This window comes from Ahaetulla prasina, chromosome 1, assembly GCF_028640845.1.
Source record: "Ahaetulla prasina isolate Xishuangbanna chromosome 1, ASM2864084v1, whole genome shotgun sequence".
Taxonomy (NCBI): domain Eukaryota; kingdom Metazoa; phylum Chordata; class Lepidosauria; order Squamata; family Colubridae; genus Ahaetulla; species Ahaetulla prasina.
The window spans coordinates 345,464,588-345,485,771 of NC_080539.1; the positions used below are offsets into that span (position 1 = coordinate 345,464,588).

Genomic DNA, 21,184 nt, shown 5'->3' on the forward strand with positions numbered 1-21,184 from the left:
ACTAGTTCCATACAGAAAACAAAATTGCATTTTTCTACCCCTTCTTATTCAATTAACACCCATCCTGCGCAGACTGCACTGGCTACCTGTGGCCTTCCGGGTGCGCTTCAAGGTTTTGGTGACCACCTTTAAAGCGCTCCATGGCATTGGGCCGGGTTATTTACGGGACTGCCTACTGCTACCGAATACCTCTCACCGACCCGTGCGCTCTCATAGAGAGGGTCTCCTCAGGGTGCCGTCAGCGAGGCAATGTCGTCTGGCGATGCCCAGGGGAAGGGCCTTCTCTGTGGGGGCTCCCACCCTCTGGAACGAACTACCCCCCGGACTCCGTCAGCTTCCGGACCTTCGGACCTTCCGCCGCGGGCTTAAAACATACTTATTTAATTGTGCAGGACTGAGCTAGATTTTAAATTTATGGGTTTTAATTGGGTTTTATTTGTATGTTTTAATTAACGGGCTTTTTGAATAAGTTTTTTAATTGTTTTTATACTGTATTTATGTGTTTTTAAGTGCCTGTAAACCGCCCTGAGTCCTTCGGGAGATAGGGCGGTATATAAATATGATTAAATAAATAAATAAATAAATAAATTTGATGCAGGAGAATTTATATCATATTTCTTAGGTCATTACCTTCTTGTATTACACCATCCTCTCTGCTTTTCAGTATTTCACAGCCACATTGACTTCTATTCATCTTCAAAGTAGGACTCCTCCATTTGACTACTTTATGTTCAGAAGGGTGAAAGCCAGGATATTTCTAGTGGAAATACCTCAAGGTGATGGAAATATATCTATCAGAAATTTAACAACCTCAGCAGTAACATTGTCCCTCATTAATAGTTAAAGAAGTTGAACAAAAACACCAGGAGAAAGCAAACAAGAAATTTGCAAGTACCATGAGAATACAATTTAACAAAATGCTTTTTTAACCAGGAATAAGACTCATTTCAGAAATTGGAAGGCAGCTTTTGTTAGAGGAGTTTTAGAACTGCAGTGCTCCGTTCTTCTTCTCAGAGCATCTTTGGCATAAAAAGCAAGATTGTTTGTCAGATGCTTCTCTTCATTCTCATTTTAGCACAATTGCAGAGAAAAAGAGATGCTGGTTCAAGGATCTGATCAAGATGCCCAGTGATCCCTAAGGTGTTTTGTTTTTTGTTTTTTTTAGTATTCTTTGCATTCTTAGATGGACAGAAAGCTGACCAGGTGACATTATTGGCTGATCAAATGCTATTGCAAACTTATCTCAAAGAGATCCAATTCACGTGGAACCGACCCAAATTCAGAAATAATATTTCGAGAGCATTGTCTTTCGCCAATGTGGTGAAATTTCCATGGATAACCCTTATAAGCAGATACAGATATAGTAAAGCAACTCTGCCACTTTTACTGGCATTTGAAAAAGACTCATTAATTATTCACAATTCTTCCTTCAATCGAGGTTAGACTTATTTATGATTTTTCTGAAATGTGTTCAGAATTGGTTCATACAAGATAACATAAGATCCATCTCAGACACTGCCTCTAGCCTTAACCAACTTCTTTGTGAGAAATTTCCAATGTACAGGCCACACTGAAGAAACTAGTCATCCCCGGTACTGAGTCAAGGAATAGAATTAATTTCAATAATTGATACCAACTTAAATATAAAGCATTAAGCTAAAAAAATCATAAAACTCAGCTCTTGATTTACTAAAAGGCTTCCATTTGATTAAATTTTGTGCTTATAGAGTCTCTTTACAGGGACCATTAAGATGAAGCAATAAATCAAAGAAAAAAAATTATCTACTAGACAATAATAATTGTGTTCAGGCAGCTGAATTCTGTAATATATGTAGAGGAAGCTCAGGGTCAGATTATGCTATAAGAGCATCTAATGAAGGAACTTGGCTAAAGACAGTAATTTGGTCTCCACTAAACTTTAAAGGGGTTCTTTACTTTGATGCTGTTTGAACTGAAACAGGACTTTGATCTTGCTTCGTGGAGGAATACCTCACCCACCCTCTTTTAAAGAGCAAAGTCTGCACTGCTTAACTTCATGTTGCTCCAACTATGTCCTTCAGAACTTTCAGAGACCTGAATGGGCTTCTGAAGTTAACAGAAGAACCAAGGAGGCTCCCAAACCGACAAAAAGTGCTTTAAATAGTTAAAACTCATAACCAATTGTCTCAAGCATGTCTTCTCCATTATGAAACATCCTTGCGAAGTTGTAAATGATCATAATAATTGTACAGTGATAAAAGAATCTGAGATATACTAGGTGCCTTTTTTGGGGAAAAATAGATATAATCATCCATTTTCACCAATAATAACAGAATTGCATGATAAAAAAAGGAAGCTGAACTAAATAAAATTTTAAAAAGATAATTGACTAGATTTGTTGTGGTGATTTCTCTAACAATTGTGATATCTTATAATGCAAGATTTTAGGAGGATCCTATCAATTAAAAGCATGGAATTAGTATTTCTAGAATTGACCGTAAAAGTTAAAGCTGAATAGCTACTGGCCTGGGACACCATAGCTTAAGAGCAGTCTTCCAAATCATTCTAACAATGCAAATATTTACATTGGTGGGAGGTTTCACCATCAGTCTCTGTGGCCTAGGGATGCCACATGCCTTTCAACCAGCACTGGTAGTTCCAGGTTATTTATTTATTTATTTTTATTAATCAAATTTATATAGTCACCCTTCTCACCAAAGGCAAAGGCAAAATTATGGACATGCATAGTAACCTAAATAGGTATAGGTGAAATGCTCCCAGTTCGGACCGGATCTCCCGATCTGGTAGTTATGGCGACGGGTGATTCAGAGAACCACTAGCAAAAATCCCTGCTTCCCTCCAACCCCAGCTGAGCTGTGTGATCATCAGAGGGTTTTTTTTGTTTTTTTTTACTTTTAAAGTAAAAGTAAAAAAAAAGCCTCTGATGATCGCGCGGCTCAGCTGGGATCGTCAGAACCCTTTAAAAGCATGTTTTCTACAACCTCTTCGACCGAAGAGGTTATAAAAAAAATGCTTTTAAAAGTAAAAAAAAAAGTTGGCCACGCCACCCAGTCACATTACCCTCACCACCACCAAGCTATGCCCACAGAACCCGTAGTAACAAATTTTACATTTCACCCCTGGTATAGACTGCTATTACTGCTAACTCTGTTAGCAGCACTGAAATAATATAAAAACATTGCCATCTTGCCTCTGTAAAATTTTATGTTTTTGTTTCTTCCTTCCCCATAAAAAAGTATTTTTCCTTTTTTTTCATCCAACTCACAATCACAAAATAATTTCAGATGAAAGGTTCATGACTACTAGTTTTCTATTCCAATTTAGAGAAGAAATTTCAGGGCAAAATAATCAGGTTGCATTTGGGATAAACAAAAGAAACTGGTACCATGTGTATTGCCAAAGCTAGTGAATAAAAGACTCAGTAACATTATGACCTTAGTAACAAGAAAGGCTAAACCCTTACACTGGGAACAAATTTCAAACAATAGGCTTCTTAAAATGTGAACATTCATCAGAGATAATGTTGAATATAATCCAAATGTCAGCTGCAAAATACTGTAAGAAACAATGGCTTTGAAAAATAATGTTGTTTTTTTTACCACAGTATAATTGGATCCTAAGGGAAACATTTTGTGCATCAACTTTGCTGGGAAAAATAAACGGGGAAAGAAAAGGAAGAATTTTGAGTATAATAAGTTAAAACTCATCTTCAAAAATTGGCTAGTTTCCAAGGCAAGAAGCAGTAGTACTGTGACAAAAGGCATGGAAAAGAAAACTTCACACTCTATGAAAAGTCAGATCCCCCCCCCCATTGTACATTTGTGTTTCTCTACCTTATAGGATAGGTATGAAATTACCATGGTGTTAATCCATCAGGGTGCCTTCATACCTTGAAAATTAGGTCTTGAAAACTCATTCCTCTTGTCCAGTGAGACTGGGTATGGCTGCTTCTTGATTCCATTCATGTTTCTAAGGGGTCCAGATCAGGGCAATAGATACTAACATTCTATGTTAGTACAATATAAAAGTAAAAAAAAATAAAATTTGGTGGCCGAGGTTAGGTTTGGAACTTTGAGAACAAATGGTGAGAAAGCAAAGCTGCTTGGAGCCACTGAAAGCCTTCGGACCAAAATCTGGAGAATTTAAGCAATAATTTTGAAACAGAAGGATGAAATGACTTCAGATCAGTTGAATTTGACTCTTTTGGATGGAAACAAAGTCTACGGAAGTCTATCTGACTATGATGAACACAGACAGCTGGCCCTCTTCTCTTTAATCGAGCAGGGCAGTGCCATCTTATTGTGGTCTGGTGTATACAAATGCACAGTTGTGGCATGACCAAACAAGCAAGCTTATTACAACTCTAGAGAAAAAATGTCCCAGATTTTCTCCATATACAATTCATTTTAGCAGCCCATGGAAGAATAGTTTGCAAGAATCATTTTTTGTCTACAAAAATGGTAACATGAAAGACTGCAGATGTTTAATAAAATGTTCAGATTTGGAAGATTGCCTGATTGTGCTGTCAACCATTTTCATTGTATAACCAAGAGCAAGTCTCTTATCTACACAAGTTGCTGTATCATTTAATATGGCATATCTAATGGCAAAAATGTGGTGTATCAAACAAGGAGGATTGCACTCAATTTATCTGAAGGGACAATTGGAACATATAATGGAATAGTTTGCTTTAAAGACCAAATTGAAAAGCAAAGCAATTTGAAACGGAGTTTAATAGGAACAAAAATGTAACACTTTAGTTCTTCCATTATAGTTTTTTACTTAATGGGATGAGAAATAGGTAAAACAAAGCAGAAGGAACTTAGAATATAGCATGCCAGAGGCCTTTTAATTATTTGCATCTCCTCATTCTGGCTTCCAAATAATTTCCATTTAGTGATTTTAGAAAAAGGTAGTTGGCAATACTTAGGGCATTTGGACTTAGGGCCAAATGTAACTGGAAGATAAAATATGGTAAGAGGAGAAGGACATTCTCTCCTAGGAGATGGTTGGGGGAAGGACTGCTGTGATTGGCATTGTTGTTATGGTTTTAATGCATGGAACATATTACCTTCCCACTGAAGTGGTACCTATTTATCTACTCGCATTTGCATGCTTTCGAACTGCTAGGTGGGCAGGAGCTGGGGCAAGTAATGGGAGCTCATCCCATCACATGGCACTTGGATCTTGAATCCAGCCATCAGCTTTCCAACTGACAAGCTCAGCGTCTTTACTGAGCTATTCCTAATCTTCCATTTCTATGGTTCTGTAATTCTACGCCTCTGAGGATAAAAGCAAAAAGGAAGCTCTCTCACTTTAGCAAGAAGTTCACAAAGAAATTGGAAGAGGGAGAGAGATAGAATGAAACCCTAACTTTCCATCCCTTGGAGTCAGTAAATTATCAGATGCTGAAGAGTCAGTGCAACTTCCAGGCACACTTCCAACTGAACTCAGGTACTGAGAGAAGAGAATATTTGTAGCTCAGGGCTGAACTTGGTGTCCTTGGTGGTCTCTGAGCTTGATGGGTTCCTTGCAGATGTTTCATTACCAAATTAGGTAACATCATTAGTGCATCAATTCAAGTAATTGTGTGATCATTTTGTGAGGAAATTAAAGGAAAAGAGCCTTAAATACTAGCACATGTTTATGGTCTAAACCTTTTATCACCTAATAATCTATTATTCTGAGCCTACAGTGGTCTCTAAGAAGCTCAAAAGCAAAACAGGAATGCAATATCAATCTCTTGGACAAGTTTCCTAGCAGCTGGTGTTCAGATAATATTGCTTCTAATACAGGAAATAATATTTAATTATAATTAGTCTTCAATAGCCAATCTCATTAATCTAATGCCATGCAAATTGTTCCTTTTTTAAAAAAATCTGCCATTGGATCTTTATGTGATTATTTTGTTGAGCTAGTAGACTTTCTTCTCCAAAGCTGGAATAACCTCATACCATTTTTATGGTCCGTCAGCCAATTTGCTGGAGAAAATGCAATTATACTAGAGCTGAAAATAGGAAGTTCAGAAAGTGCAAATTTTGCCATGAATGCATTATGTATATCATTTGCATATCAGTATACCAGCTTCCATTTCCTAGTTCTCATCTGCAATACAGAAGCCTACAGTACAGAATTAAAATAATTTCTGATTAACATAAAGTGATGTACATCTGAAAAACAAATGAAAAACAAAATATTGAGATAAAGGAAATATACTTCTAGAAAATCCAGTTAAATCCAGTTAAACACAGCAGCTGTTAATTTATTCATACATCCCTGAAATAAGCTCTACTGAATATTATAGGACTTATTTTCATAGAATTGCATGGTACTAGGTTTTGCTAGAGAATTTGATTAAACAAGCTGAGATAATTCTTAGTTCTTATAGTGGCATGCAGATTATAGTATTCCTACATCAGTTCCTACATCCAATATATCACTTTATATATTTTCTGAATTTGTTGGTTGAGTTCTTCTCAGATCAAATATTTCATAAGAAAATACAGGCATTCCAGAATGCTGATTAAAAATATGAACATGTATCTATATAAGCATATGAGTGTAAAGTTAAGGACGAGCTTAGGGAGGCTAGTCGTGATTCTCATACTTGATTATGGCTGACAGTTTGTTGTCTGCTGGATTTCTTCTGGCAGGTAAACCGTTGATCTTCGCATCTTTTGCCCTCCACTCATAGCATCCCAACTGTGCCTTCTGCATTGGTGTGTGAATGCTCCACAGTATTCTTCTTCCTCTTTTGTTCTTTATCAGGCTTTGGATAGTGCCAAACAATTCTCTTCAGTCCAATTTAGCTCTGCCAGCCCTGTTATTCTGTACTAACTCTGACAACACAGCAGCAGCAGCCATTTGCTATCTACGTCCGGTTAATTGCTAGGCAACTTCCAAAACTCCAACCAGTTCTTTTCCTTCCCAGAATTCTGCCTGTCTCCAGTGGGCATCTAACAACAAGATTTGTCATTTCCAGTCTCCCCTGTCTTAAGAAAGCAAGTAAACCTTTCATCTTCACATCTTTTCACACTCATAGCATCCCAACTATGCCTTCTGTATTGGTGGTGTGTGAATGCTCTGGAATATCCTTCTTCCTCTTTTGTTCATTAGTAAGCTTCTTTGGCTACTGCCCAGTGATGGGTTTCAAAATTCTGTGGGGGTGGCTTGGTGAGCGTGGCATGGCTTGGTGGGAGTGGCTTGGTGGGAGTGGCTTGGTGGGCATGGCAGGGGAAGGATACTGTTAAATCTCCATTCCCTCCCACTCCAGGGGAAGGTTACTGCAAAATCCCCATTTCCCCCTGATCAGCTGGGACTTGGGAGGCAGAGAATAGATGGGGGTGGGGCCAGTCAGAATTTTTACTACCGGTTCTCCAAACTACTCAAAATTTCTGCTACTGGTTCTCCAGAACTGGTCAGAACCTGCTGAAACCTACCTCTGCTACTGTCACTTGATCTATGAGAATCTCAACTATTACCAACTGTCAGCAAAGCAAACTCAAACTGTTTAGTTTTTTTTTTTAATGCCGTGAGATCCACCATCATTCAGTTTCATTTAAGAATCCCTAACTTCTTGCTTTTAAACAATGGATAAATTGAACCAATAGTAGGGATATAGGGATAAGTCAGCAAGAAGCCACGATTAAAGGCAGGTTTGTCATAATACCTGTTACAATATTACTGAAACGCTTTTTCTTACAGAGCTATTATTGTTTCATGGATGATAAATCCTGGTTCAAAAGTGGAATGACTCCCTTGAGTTGAGATCAACTCCTGATAGTTATATTCATGGACCGAACTGGATAGTTTTCTTGCTGGCACTACATAAATGGTTTGTTCTTGCCCTTTTCTGGGATGTCCTACTGGTTTCCCAGCATGGAATGTTGCCCTGGTGTTTCATGGTTCTCTCACATACAAATATTCCCTGGATTCATCCTTTTGCAACCTGACAAGGTTGACTATGTATTGTCCTCTTTCTGGGCAAATCCTAGGTACTTGGAAAATATTTCTTTCATGTCAATCTGTGTACAGCAGCAGACAATGAGACCCAGGCATAATTAACCAAATTTCCTCTCACCGTTCCTAGCCATTTCTAACGCCAGCGGCTCTATGTAAAATGCATTTTTTATTCAGCCTCTTCAGCATCTCCCAATAGCATTTTATAATGTTCTTCAATTTTTACAGAAGCATAATGAAACAAAATGTAACAAAAAAAAATCCAAACCAGTCCACCAATCCCTTCATTACTGCCTCACTTAATGGCATCATTAGACTTGTTTACTTACTTCTCATATTATTTTTGTTGTTGTTGAGCTGCTTTATAGCTCTGGGCATAGTCATCCCACACACAGTTATCTTTGATTGCATAAAAGGAATTAGACTGCTGATAGGCAAGGCAAAATATACCAGACCAGTTTTCAGTCAAATAAAGATGAGAATATTTTTCAGTCACAATGCACACAGATTTAAGGTTTAAAATTGCACACATATCATCTGTATAGACAGAAGATGTCTGAATTAATTGGTTTTTTTTTTTCATTAACCACATATAAATTCTCCTTTTCACCTCTGACAGGCATGATCAAAAAATCAAGATGACAGCCATGACAATATGATCAATCCTCCACCATTTTTTTTTTGTGTGCACATAAAAAACATTCAGCAGTTCGATTGCACCATTGTTGTAAGCTGCCCAGAGTTGCTTTGAAATGAGATGGGCGGCAAATAAATTTCATTATAAATAAATTGTGATCACCATTTTTCTTTTTATCATCTCCTGTAGACACTCCAAGGTCGTGATGTGGCACATGCATGGCTTGTAATAATGCAGGTAGAACAGAGAACAGATAAAGTTATAGGAGCCAAGAGTGAAAGTTCGCTCTACAATCTGATACTGACCGCTTTGGTTTGACTCTGAAATAGAGGACTGGAAAATAAGAAGAAACTTTTCTCTTGCTTCTGTGTATGACCTGTGCCAACAACTTTTCCAATTTGGCCTCAGTAAAAATGCTCAAAATGAGGATGTGATGAAATTGAACTTTAGCTTATGCAAATCTGATTTCAATCTTATATACATTTTTTTAAAAAAATGTATTTCTATCATTTTTGGCAATTTTGACTTGATATTTTGAAATTCCCTGAAATCAATCATGACCATAATGTTTTAACTGCAAAACCATCTTGATTATAGATCAATTTGGGGATTCCTGTTTGCATGGAATTCAATTTTTGTAAGACTTCATTTTTGCTGTGTAAACTCTTATAAACTGCCGGTGGGACTCCGTCTCCTCCCTGATCTCCGGATCTTTAAACGCGAGCTCAAGACTTTCTTTTTTCACCAAGCGGGGCTGGCCTGATTGATTTTAGTATGGGGGGTTTTAGCGGGTTTTTAATAGGGTTTTAGCTTCTGAAAAATTTTAGCTAATATTTTAAGTATACAGCGGTTGAATCAGATTTTTAAACTTGTTATAGTATTTTAATTTGTTTAGGATTTCTGTTGTTTTATTGGCTGTACACCGCCCTGAGTTTTTGGAGAAGGGCAGTATAAAAATATGAATAAATAAATAAATAAATAAATAAATAAATAAATAAATAAATAAATAAATATTTTCTAGAAATATGAGTTGGAGCTAAAAAGTGGTATGGTTAAGTAAGGCCACGTAAGAACTTATGAATTTGGAAAGGAGGACAATCTGCTTTGTCCTTGGGAAGCTTGTTCAAGCCAATTTTTTAAAAAATTAATTTATTTAGAAAAATTATGACTGCCCAACTTACTCATAATGACTCCAAGTGGTTTACAGAAGTAATATCTCAAATACAAAACCCGATGAACTCCATCCCCTGGCAATAACAAATATGGTGGGCTTCATACCACCCTGGGGTCCTTAGGCCCATTGGCAAAACCAAGTCTTCAGGGTCTTTTGAAAGAGTACCAAGATGGGTTCCAATCTTATTTCCTTGAGGATGATATTCCACAGGCAAGGAGCCACCACAGAGAAGGCTCTTCTTCTTGGTCTTACTAGATAGACTTCCTTAACATACTCCATTTCACTGCTCTGGAGGGACAAGTAGATTAACCAGGGCAAGACAATCCTTCAAGTAACCTGGTTCCAAGATACATAGGTTCGAATTCTGAAGCATGAATCAACGTATGGGGCTACACTGTCCTCAAAGACAACCACATAAGGACTCACGTAACTAACTAATCTACCCATCAGGTCTGGCCTAACAACAGGACACCAAAAGTTAGTAGACTAAGGCAACTTAAGAACAAGTAAGAATTTTGGAAACAGTGATATGGAAATGATTATTTGGGGATCAGAGAAGTCCCTATGCACATTAAATGGCAAAGAATAGAATAGAATAGAATAGAATAGAATAGAATAGAATAGAATAGAATAGAATAGAATAGAATAGAATAGAATTTTTATTGTCCAAGTGTGATTGGACACACAAGGAATTTGTCTTGGTGCATATGCTCTCAGTGTACATAAAAGAAAAGATACGTTCATCAAGGTACAACATTTACAACACAATTGATGGTCAATATATCAATATAAATCATAAGGATTGCCAGCAACAAGTTATAGTCATACAGTCATAAATGGAAAGAGATTGGTGATGGGAACGATGAGAAGATTAATAGTAGTGCAGATTCAGTAAATCGTCTGACAGTGTTGAGAGAATTATTTGTTTAGCAGAGTGATGGCCTTCGGGAAGAAACTGTTCTTGTGTCTAGTTGTTCTGGTGTGCAGTGCTCTATAGCATCATTTTGAGGGTAGGAGTTGAAACAGTTTATGTCCTGGATGTGAGGAATCTGTAAATATTTTCACGGCCCTCTTCTTGATTCGTGCAGTATACAGGTCCTCAATGGAAGGCAGGTTGGTAGCAATTATTTTTTCTGCAGTTCTAATTATCCTCTGAAGTCTGTGTTTTTCTTGTTGGGTTGCAGAACCGAACCAGACAGTTATAGAGGTGCAAATGACAGACTCAATAATTCCTCTGTAGAACTGTATCAGCAGCTCCTTGGGCAGTTTGAGCTTACTGAGTTGACGCAGAAAGAACATTCTTTGTTGTCCTTTTTTGATGATGTTTTTGATGTTAGCTGTCCATTTTAGATCTTGCAATATGATAGAACCTAGAAATTTAAAGGTTTCTACTGTTGATACTGTGTTGTCTAGTATTATGAGAGGTGGAAATATGGAAGGGTTTCTCCTAAAGTCTACCACCATTTCTACAGTTTTGAGTGTGTTCAGTTCCAGATTGTTTTGGTTGCACCACAAGGCTAGTCGTTTGACCTCTCGTCTATATGCGGATTCGTCATTGTCTCGAATGAGATCAATCACTGTTGTGTCATCTGCAAACTTTAGTAGTTTAACAGATGGATCGTTGGAGATGCAGTCATTGGTATACAGAGAGAAAAGAAGTGGGGAAAGCGCACAGCCTTGGGGGCCCCTGTGCTAATTGTACAGGTATTTAATGTGATCTTGCTTATCTTCACCTGCTGCTTCCTGTTTGTTAGGAAGCTTGTGATCCACTTACAAGCCTGTTCCAGTACCTGTAGCTGGTTTAGCTTAGTTAGAAGAATGTCTGGAATGATGGTATTGAATGCTGAACTAAAGTCTACAAAGAGGACCCTTGCATAGGTCTTTGGAGACTCAAATGTTGTAGGATTTAGTGCAGAGCCATATTAACGGCATCATTTGTTGATCTATTTGCTCATATGCAAATTGCAAGAGGTCGAATCCATGATGGTTTTCAAGTAGGAAAGCAATAGCCTTTCAAAGGTTTTCATGACTACAGATGTTAAAGCAACTGGTCTGTAGTCATTCAGTTCCTTGGGCTTCTTTGGCACTGGGATGATGGTAGAGCATTTGAAGCAAGAAGGAACATGGCACATATCTAGTGATTTATTGAAAATATGGGTGAAGATGGGGGCCAATTGGTCAGCACAGACTTTTAAACAAGAAGGAGTTATCTTGTCTGGGCCTGGAGCTTTTCCTGGCTTTTGTCTGTGAAATAGGTCCTGCACTTCCTTTTCTGTGATCACTAGGGGTTGTGAACCCAATGGGATGGGGTCAGTTGTAGGAGGCTTGGCTGTTGTTGATGTGTCTGAGATGGGGGTTGTGGAGATAGGTAGTTTCTGTAGTTTCCTTTCAAACCTGCAGTAAAACTCATTCAGGTCATCTGCCAATTGTTGATTACCTTCAGCCTGGGAAGGGGGTTTGCCATAGCCGGTGATATTTTTAAGAGTTTTCTACATGTTTGCTGGTTCATTTGCTGGAAACTGATTCTTTAGCTTTTCAGAGTAGCTTCTTTTTGCTGCTCTGATCTCCCTTGTTAGGATTTCTGGCCTGATTGTACAGCATTTCTGGCCTGATTGTACAGCATTTTATCACCTTTTCTGTAGGCTTCCTCTTTGGAATGTCGTAGCTGCTTAAGTTTAGGTGTGAACCAAGGTTGTTGTTACTGTATATTCACAAGTTCCTTGTAGGTACACATAGGTCTTCACAGAAGCTGACATATGATGTTACAGTATCTGTAAGTTCACCCAGGTCTGCAGAGGTATCTTCAAAAATATTCCAATCAGTGCAGTCAAAGCATGCCTGTTGCTTTAATTTTGACTCCTCTGTTCAGGTCTTCACTGATTTAATTGTTGGTTTTGTGGTTTTAAGTTTTTGCCTGTAAGCAGGTACAAGGTGAATCATGCAATGATCAGAGTGTCCTACAGCTGCATGTGGTAAAGACCGATAAGCATCTTTTAGTGTTATGTAGCAATGGTCTAGAGTATTCTTGCCTCTGGTGGGACAACTGACATGCTGAAAGTATTTTGGTAGCTCTTTCCTTAAGTTTGCCTTGTTTAGATCTCCCAAAATAATGGCCAGTGAATCAGGGTGTTTGGCTTCAGCCTCCATGATTTGGTCAGCTAGAGTTTGTAATGCCTTGATTACACAGGCTTGTGGTGGGATATAAACAGCAATTAGAAGAAATGAGGAAAATTCACGAGGCAAATAGTATGGTTTGCAGTTGATAATTAAAGTCTCTAAATTGTTGTCACAGAATTTGTAAAAAGGAATTCATAGTAAATGATGTATCAGGATCCCACCCACTTAATCATCTCAACTCTTGAAGTCTGAAGCATAGATTTCCAGGCCCCTACGTAGTATCCATTTCTTCCTCTTGCAGAAGACGTATGTCTGTTGCTGAATTACTTTTTTGAAGTACAGAAATAGCTGGTTGGTCAATGGTAGAAACAGAATGGTCTGCCTACCTTGTTCTAAGGCAATTTTTAAATGCTGACCAACCACTAGACAAAAAAGGCCAACATATACAGTATGTGCTATGCCAGTTTCTAGGGCTGACATTCTCTGTTATATCTTTAATTAGTGCTTTTGTTGTTTTATTATCAGGACTACACTGAGCGGCCCAAATTTTAGTGTGTTTCTCTTGGCTGATCTTCATTGAACCATCTTGTTAGCGACAAGCTGCTTGTTCACATGGTTCTCACAGAATATCCAACTTTTGCTTGAAATGAGACTGGTTCCAGGATGCATTTAAAGTTTAAGTTGAATTAGATTTCAGTTATCTAAAATATGTGAGGAAGACATGGCCAGGTACTGATTGTAGAGCAGATCATGAACTGCTCATATGCAAGAAGAAAGAAGAAAGTAAATCAGTTTCTACAATGTGATCCTGAACATATAACCACAATTTTCAGTGAGAACATCAGGTGTTACTTCAAAGTCACAATCTCATTGATAGAAGACCAGATAAACTGTGGAATGAACTGAAAACCTGCTAAAAAATGAAGAAACAGAAAAAAAGCAAACCGGATTGTCAGAACAAATCCTGGAAATTGCCAAGAAGAGAAATCAGAAAAGTCAAAAATCGAAATAAAGAACTTAAGAAAGAGTTTCAAAGAGCTGTTAGAAGAGGGAAAAAAACACCCAAGATGGAAATAGACAAGTCTTTAACTAAGGAGGAGTTTCGAACCTTGAAATGGTATGCTAAAGAATAGATCGTAAGCAATTTAAAGTTCAAAGAAAGATGGAAGGAGTATGTTGAAATACTGTGCAGTAGAGAGGCTAATATCCAAGGATTTTAAAAGGTATTTCTTATCTACAAGAATCTCTAGTACTAAATAATTAAGTTAAATCAGCATTTTCAGAAGGCTATAGAAATTGATGGACTACGAAGTATTATACATTATCTTTAATTTCACATGCTAGCAAAATAATGTTTACAATAATCCAATGCAGATTAGAGCCCTATATGAAAATGAGATGCCAAATGTTCAATCTGTCGTTAAAAAAAGAAGAGGACCAGGTGACATTATTGCTGATGCATACTGGATAATTGAAAGCCAAAGAATATCAAAAAGAAGACAGTATGTGCTTCATTGATTCTACAAAGGCTTTTTTTGTGTGTCAATCACATCAAGCTATAAAATCCCACAAAATTTCATTGTTCTCATGCGAAACATATAGACAGGTCAGGAAGCTACATGGTGAAACAGTCTGAGTTGAAATTGGCAAAGGAATAAGACTAGTATACTCTCCCATATTTATTTAATTTTTATATGGAATATATATTAAGGGAAATTGGCTTGAAAGAAGATGAACAAGGTTTTAAAACTGGAGGAAGAACTATCAATAATCTCCACTATGCTGATGTCACTACTCTGATAGCCAAAAATGCAAAGGAACTGTAAGCTCTAATAATAACAATTAACTAGTACAGTGAAAAATGGTATTCAAAGTAAATATAACAAAGGCCAAAGTGATGACAAGTACCGCAGCCTGCTGACAATGGAGATATTGAAATGGTAGATGGCTTCTGCCTGTCAGTATCATCCATCAATCAACAGTCAATAAATTTGTTGTAGTAGCTTTGAAGGACTTTGGAAAAATATTCAGATATTGTAATTAATTGATACCTACAAAGATCAGAATGGTGCAGCCAATGGTGTTTCCTGTGACATTTTATGGAAGTCAAAGTTGAATAGAAGGACTATTGGTCCTTTTGAACATTGGTGTTGGAGAAGAGTCCTAAGAATACCATGGATACAGGTAGTTCTCAACTTACAACTAATTGAAAGTTCAAAGTTACGATGCCACTGAAAAAAAGGGATTTATAACCATTTTTCATATTTTTAGCTGTTGCAGCATCCTTGTGATCACATGATCAAAATTCAGATGCTTGGCAACAGACATCTATTTGTGACAGTTGCAGTGTCCCGAATAATGTGATTTCCATTTGCAATCTTCTGCTATCCCAATGTATTGCATATTTTAATTGAGAGATATTCTAAAAATCTTATGTGTTCTAAGTCAAAAGTTAACTGAAGACTTCTATTTTTATTTATTTATTTTTTATTTATTTGTCATAACAGTATATATAGGCGTAAGCATGAAATAACTATACGATATATAAGCATATATATAAGCATAAATATGTAATAACTATACAAATTGGATACAATTAAAGGGAACATTAGGACAGGAACGGTAGGCACGCTGGTGCTCTTATGCACGCCCCTTACAGACCTCTTAGGAATGGGGTGAGGTCAATAGTAGATAGTTTTTGGTTAAAGCTTTGGGGATTTTGGGATGAGACCACAGAGTCAGGTAGTGCATTCCAGGCATTAACAACTCTGTTACTGAAGTCATATTTTCTGCAATCAAGATTGGAGCGGTTCACATTAAGCTTAAATCTATTGTGTGCTCGTGTATTGTTGCGATTGAAGCTGAAGTAATCTTCAACAGGAAGGACATTGTAACAGATGATTCTATAAGTTAAACTCAGGTCATGTCGTAGGCGGCGAAGTTCTAAATTTTCTAAACCCATGATTTTAAGTCTGGTGGCATAAGGTATTTTTTTGTAATCAGAAGCATGTGATTTTTGTGGCATGTGATTTCTGTGACATGATTTTTCATATTAAAATTAGTATTGCCTCTGGCACTGCAATCCATAAAGTAACAGGTAAAGCCTCAGGAAAGATCACTGTTTACTGGCAGATCCTATGCTTGGTGTATATCCAAGGGCCTAAAATCTGCTTTTCATAGCTCAAAATAAGCTGAGGACAAGTACTGCTCAATGGCACCTATTATCGGTTTGTTCTCCTATTTTGTGCCATGCATTTATGAAGTGGTTGTTTTGCAGATCTGTACACTGGAGAAAGAAAACAACCATTTCACAAACACATGGTACAAAATAGGAGAACAAACCAGTGGTGGGATTCAAGTAATTTAACAACCGGTTCTCTGCCCTAATGATTTCTTCCAACAACCAGTTTGCCAAACTGCTCAGAAACTTAACAACCGGTTCTCCCGAAGTGGTGCAAAGTGGCTGAATCCCACCACTGGAACAAACCCATCAGGACAAAATTCAGCACTCCAACTCTATTTAAAAGAAAAAGGGTACTCTTGAAGACAGCAAAGTCCACATTTTGGACAGAGAAGACTGCTGGTTTGAAAGAGAGGTGAAAGCCCATCTATATCAAAATTGAACAGCCCTCTCTCAACAGAGGAGGAGGGATATGACATCATCTATCTCCAGTCTACAACACAGTCCTTTCAAAAGTTCCAATAAGGCTCTACCCCCATTTGCACACTCAGCTGACCTTGAGGACAAAGATAAACCTTAGGTGGCCTCAACGACTCTCTAAAAGAATGTAAATGACCAACTGTCTGCAAAGAGTATAAATCCTTCCATTCCCCACCATCTAGTCAAAGCTGAAGAAACTTCTTGGATGAGAAGCAAAATGTCTTCAAAGAAAAACAAAAAAAATCCAGTTGCCTCTTGAAAAAGCACCTTTGGGACAACCGTGACCTGGATGTATGAGAATCTCCATAGACATTTAAAATTTGTGCAGTCTCTTTATCTTCTGCTCATTTTCTTAACTCTCCTCAACCGCACCACCATTTTTTTCCTAAAATTTTCCTAAAATATCTTTGTATCATGTCGTTTTTGTTGACATTATTTTTGCAAACTTTAGCATTGCTGAGTACATGACTGTGTTTTGTAACGTGTCCAGAGCATCAGCTGTAGCGAGAGAGAGAGAGAGTGACATATAATTAAAATTTTTATTTGCTGTCCCCTGCAGCTTGGATTGCAGAAAACAGCAGTCAAAGGAAGGAACACGCAGCTCTTAAATGAATATCTGTCTATTCTCTATTTGGGTCATATCAAAGAGATAAAAGCATCAATCTGTTTTTCCTCCTCCCCCTTCTCCTCCTCCTCCTCCTCCTCCCCCTCCCCCTCCCTCTTCCTCGATAGATTCTAATTGGCATAACTGGAAGTCCTAAATTATTGCCAACAATTGCAGTAACTGCAGGCTGTCATTATTTCCTTATTATATTTGATACGCTTTCATTCTTTTATTTAGAACAAAGGTAACTTTGATCACTCAACTGATATTCTGGATTAACTTTCAGCATATCAGATTCCTATCCTACTCATTCATTGTGGCCTCATCAAAAACACTCTTGCCTTCTGTAGAACATTATTGAAATGCCAATAGATTTAACTACTGTAAGAACCTTTATAATATATTGTGAGCAGAGCCTTAAATACTACCAGTTTCAGTTCTAGGTTCTCCCTGGTAAACCTTTGTAAGGTTTTTTTTGTTTGTTTGTTTTGTTTACATTTATACCCTGCCCTTCTCCGAAGACTCAGGGCGGCTTACAGTGTATAAGGCAATAGTCTCATTCTATTTGTATATTTTTACAAAGTCAACTTATTGCCCCCCCAACAATCTGGGTCCTCATTTTACCTACCTTATAAAGGATGGAAGGCTGAGTCAACCTTGGGCCGGGCTCGAACCTGCAGTAATTGCAGGCTTTGTGTTCTTAATAACAGGCTGTTCTTAATAACAGGCCTTACCAGCCTGCGCCATTCACCGGTTGTTTATAATCTCTCCATTTATCATATATCTTTGTATTAAATGGAGGTATTTCATTAGCTTTTGGAACTACTACGGTGAGTTTATTTTGGGCCATGCTCAAGAGAGCTGTAATTATAGTGTACCACAACCTATTTACAAAATTCCTGTTGCAGAATTCTATATGGGTTTATATTCTTCTGTCTTCATTGGAACTTGTCCCAAATATATGGATGTTTTTGTTATTGTGCTTTTGGGTGAATGTCATCATTAGGGGAAATAATCTCTAACTTTCCCCAGGAAAGGTTATAAAATAACAGAGTATGATGTAGTACATAAAGTTGGGGGATTATTCAGTTACAAACAATAGATAAACTAAATTTAGATATTTGTCTCCATCATCCAGTTTGTTTTGGCCAAATATCTTTAACGTTTCAACGAAGTCTCATTCGTCATCTTCAGGCTTCAGCTTCTGCTCCCAGAAGCACGAAGCTGAAGCCTGAAGATGACGAATGAGACTTCGTCGAAACGTCGCCAAGACACTTCCAATTTTACACGGGAGAAAACCCGAACAACCAAAGACCTACATACAAACACCCGTGAAAACCTCAGAAAACAAATATATATATATATATATATATATATAATGTATGTATGTATGTATGTATGTATATGTATATGTATATGTATATATGTATATGTATATGTATGTATATATAAAAGTAAGGAAGCATTACTCTTATTAAGTTTGTAATATATCCATGTTCATGTTGAAAATACAGCTGCTTCCCTCACAAAAGTTCACTTCCTTCTTACCACATAACTTATTTATTTCCCTTCATTGCAGATTATTTTCCGAAAAATCAGCGACGTCAAGAAAGAAGAGGAGGAGCGCCTGCGACAAAAGAATGAAGTGACCTTGAGCATCCCCGTAGACCACCCTGTCAGGAAGCTCTTCCAGAAATTCAAACAGCAGAAGGAAATGCGGAACCAAGGGACGACAATCATTGACCCTGAGAGGAATACCCTTCAGGTGGACACCCGAACCATGCAGAATGGTGCCGCCATCACTGGCACAAGTGTGGTCACGGTATCTCAAATTACACCCATCCAGACATCATTGTCCTATGTGAAAACTAATGAGGTGGTCAAACCAAACAACAGGGATGCCACAGAGCTCAAACCTAATAGCAATGGTGACCCCAAATGTCTCAAAGTTACCAGCCCTGTCAGGATGAAAAATGGCAATGGGAAAGGGTGGCTTCGATTAAAGAACAACATGGCAGGCCAGGAAGAGAAAAAGGAAGAGTGGAATAATGTCACCAAGGCAGAGTCCATGGGGCTGTTGTCAGAGGACCCCAAAAGCATTGACTCAGAAAATGTAACAAAAAACCCACTGAGGAAAACAGACTCCTGTGACAGTGGGATCACAAAAAGTGACCTTCGTTTGGACAAAGCTGGGGAGAACCGTAGCCCCCTAGAGCACAGCCCTAGTCAACCGGATACAAAACACCCCTTTTACCCTATCCCAGAACAAGCCTTACAAACTACGCTCCAGGAGATCAAACATGAACTCAAGGAAGATATCCAGCTGATAAGCAGCCGGATGGCCATCCTGGAGAAACAGGTGGCAGACATTTTAAAAATCTTGTCTGAAAAGAACACATCGCAAACACCATCTTCAAAATCACATTTATCTCCTCAGCTACCATCACAAATACCTTGCCAGGACATTTTTAGTGTCTCAAGGCCAGTGTCACCTGAATCAGAAAAGGACGAAATTCACTTTTAATATATTCCTATTTTTCTTTGTATACCAGGCGAAATGGGCATGCACTCATACTCCTACACAGATATACAGGCACATGTCTGTGTGTGAGCATTTGTAAGAGTGTCGGTTTGTCTGTATAGATACAGACCCATAGACCCAAAGAAAAGAGAGAAGTGCAGAGTTGTAGTTTGTGTAGGTGTATATATAAATTATAAATATAAAAATATATTTTCACTTGCATTCAATATGACTTGAACATGAACAATGGATTTTGATATGTAAATATTGCATGTCCAGCTGGATTCTGGCCTGCCAAAGAAAACAGTTATTAACTTAGATATTGCTTGTATAATATGCAGTTGACTGCATGCACACTTTCAGTTATTTATAATATCTATTATAAAATAAAAGGATGAATTTTGTTTAAAAAAAAGAGAGAGAAAGGCATTGTATTGCTTAAAGAACAACAGTCGTCCTATAATACCTGGATAAAAATTGTTGGTAAAAACAAGAAAGAATCTACTACAGGAAAATGCTTGCTATTAAGAGTTATGTAATCATATACTCATTCACTGAAACTTGTTTATTTGAAGCACAATCTGATGCATCTAAGTCCTATTAAATACAGTGAAACCTATCCTCAGGTAAGTATGAAGACAACAGTATCACTGGTCACTGTTCCATATATACAGTACATATATATAGGGAATACCGCATAATGGATTAAAAATTGAAAAAAATCTTCCTTATAGACTTCACCTATTTAATTTTGGTGTTGGCAACAACATAAAATGATTATACAATGATGCCTGTCCTCTGAAAAGGTTCCCAAAGTACATTTACCATATAAGAAATATCTGGAGCTAATAGCAAATAGCAGAAAAGCACTTTTTTCGTATAAATATGGGCTTAAAATACACTTTTTATTTAAAAAAATTCATTAATTCAGGCAATATTGTTTTGCAGGGATAGTTCTTGTCCACACTTCTACCTTCAAAATACTTGATGGAACTAATGATAGATCTTAACCTGTATGTATGTGTGTACATAAATACTATGTGTAAGCATCTCTCACAAATCCCTAGTTCATATTTCAGGCAATATTATCTTCTCAAAAGCGTTGCTTCCTGTGGATGGCTTGTTTTCCTCAAAGCCCTGTGCCCTCAGTTAAATAGAGTTACAGTGGAGTACATTGCTCTCTATTCTTAATCACAAAGATTCCTCTGTCAGATTTCAACAGGTCCGACTACCTTTTGTATCAAAAAAGTAGAAATCCATAGCAAAAAGAAGAGAATGTTGCATAACTTGATGCAAAACATCTGCTTCATATACAGAAGGTTCCAGGCTAGATTCCAAACAGCTCCAGGGAAGGTTGGGAGGGACTCCAATCTGAAACCCTGAAAAAATGTTGCCAGTCAATCTTGACTTATAATAGAATATAATAGATTTTTTTTTTTTACTGGTCAAGTGTGATTGGACACACAAGGAATTTGTCTTGGTGCATATGCTCTCAGTGTACATAAAAGAAA

At 37.6% G+C, this 21,184-nt stretch overlaps 1 protein-coding gene across 1 annotated transcript in view; it reads left to right on the forward strand.

The window, feature by feature from the left end:
* KCNH5 (potassium voltage-gated channel subfamily H member 5) overlaps window positions 1-19,676 on the forward strand; it is a 249,924-nt gene extending 230,248 nt beyond the window's left edge. Inside the window, exon 11 of the mRNA XM_058162920.1 lies at window positions 18,732-19,676. Within this exon, the coding sequence (XP_058018903.1) occupies window positions 18,732-19,676 (945 nt within the window). The remainder of the gene's footprint in view (window positions 1-18,731) is intronic.
* Window positions 19,677-21,184: the final 1,508 nt, after the last annotated feature.